The following is a 1,711-nucleotide window of genomic DNA, read 5'->3' as shown; positions in this document are numbered from 1 at the left end:
TTTTTACCATTTATTTACTCTCACAGTAATACGGGACAAGGTGCGTTCCTTTTCCACTAAAAACGGAACAGGTGACGCTAACGGTACCATTGCTAGCTGGGACACTGCTTCTAAGGGTGGAGATTATTTCTTATATAAAAGTTGTTTCTTGAGGAAAGACCAAAGTTTGAACCCTGATCAAATGACGGCGCCCCCAATCACCTGGTCAACAGGTACTGAAGTCATCCACTAATTACACAGAAGTATTTTCCTTAAACTTTATATTAAAGGTAGAAACCGGCTTGATAAAAGCGACTTTCTGCTTTTAGAGAGAAGAGGAGAGTTCAGAACAGCAGAGATGGATCTCAGAGTCATGATGTCCACAGAGCTGCTGACCAACCAGACCTGGATGGTCCACACAGAGTGACATCATAGCTTTCATTGGTTGGTTTGAAACCAGGACGATCCGTTACACCTGAAACCAAATAATCCACCTCCCTGTGTGGAGATCCAGCTGCTCTGACTTCTGCTACAACGACACCTTGATGCTAACATGATCCTCAGAGAGAACTTCCCACCAGGAGGTTAAATCCTCACAGAGATTTTTTGGTCAGGAACCAGAACTTTGGACCATCAGGAGAGGATTGGTCCTGATTCTGTACCTAGAAGGTTGAAAGATCGACACGGTTTTGATGAATTATGATTTTATTCTTCAGTAGGTCTCATGTTCTTTTCTCAGCAGCGTCCAGGATGGCGCCCACACTGTCTTTGGCTTCCTGCAGCAGCTCAGACACTCTTCTCTTTGTCTGAAGCAGCAACAGAAGCAGAATTAATGCTGATCCGACTAAATGAAAGGTTTAAAGGTCGGAGTTGAACTTACTGCCAGTTTGAAGGCCTCGTCTGAGATGTCTTTGAGGTTGATCAACACATTAAAGTACGCTCCATAAACGGCTGCTTCCAGGGCTTTGGCTGCAACCTGAATCACAGGTAGGAAGACTTTAGTCTGTGAAACGTTCTACGAAGCTATGAACTACAATGTTCATCTAGAAAAAGAACAAATAGAGAAGATCAGATGTTTTATTCTAGAGCAAAGCTCCAAAGTTCTACCTGAGCATCGGACTTGCAGCCAATGTTTCCGTAGAGAACCATCTGTTTCAGAGGCGGCCAGAGGACGTTGATCTTCTGGGCCAGAGCCAGAGGGACGCCCACAGCCTGCTTCAGACCTTCCTGCACTGCAGCTTCTCGTCTGCAGGCAGAAACAACACAGGCTCCAGCAGCAGAAGATAAACAGGAAGTGATGTTCTCAGGATCAGAACTTTCACCTTTTCATCTCCTCTTCAGTTTTCTTTGGCATTTTCAGAGCCACCTGTAACCCAGACAAGCAGGAAAACAGATGAAGAACCAAAATCATGACTCAAAGCACCAGTAGGTGTCTCTGTTGTGTCTGCTCACAGCGTCTCTGCATATTTCTCTGCACAGGTGCATTTAAGTTTATTTATTTAACTAATTCAGATCAAAATTAGTTAATTCAGTACATTCTGGGTTTTTACTGGCGGTATTTAGCAGGAGACGGTAGGACTAAGCAGCTAAAGTGTTCTAACTTTAGGAAATAAAGGTTTTCTGAACTTAATACATCAATAACAGAAACTTTCATTTCACATCAATTACCGAATCAATTAAGGAGGTGAAACATAACTATGATGTCACCCTTTCACCTTTGATTTTCTAGAGG

At 43.2% G+C, this 1,711-nt stretch overlaps 1 protein-coding gene across 2 annotated transcripts in view; it reads right to left on the bottom strand.

The window, feature by feature from the left end:
• Nucleotides 1–651: 651 nt before the first annotated feature.
• The window catches only part of ftcd (formimidoyltransferase cyclodeaminase), a 10,833-nt gene continuing 9,773 nt past the window's right edge, over nucleotides 652–1,711 (bottom strand). For both annotated transcript variants that reach the window (XM_015401397.1, XM_015401398.1), the window contains exons 11-14: nucleotides 1,302–1,345; nucleotides 1,087–1,225; nucleotides 860–955; nucleotides 652–785 (exon numbers count right to left, since the gene is read on the bottom strand). In XM_015401397.1, coding sequence (XP_015256883.1) covers nucleotides 702–785; nucleotides 860–955; nucleotides 1,087–1,225; nucleotides 1,302–1,345 — 363 coding nt within the window. In that variant the 3' untranslated portion in view covers nucleotides 652–701. The remainder of the gene's footprint in view (nucleotides 786–859; nucleotides 956–1,086; nucleotides 1,226–1,301; nucleotides 1,346–1,711) is intronic.

The sequence above is a fragment of the Cyprinodon variegatus genome, unplaced genomic scaffold (genome assembly GCF_000732505.1).
Source record: "Cyprinodon variegatus isolate N-32 unplaced genomic scaffold, C_variegatus-1.0 Scaffold1216, whole genome shotgun sequence".
In the NCBI taxonomy this organism is placed as follows: Eukaryota; Metazoa; Chordata; class Actinopteri; order Cyprinodontiformes; family Cyprinodontidae; genus Cyprinodon; species Cyprinodon variegatus.
Note: the sequence above shows the minus strand (reverse complement) of the source record. Positions and strands in the feature narration are given on the sequence as shown.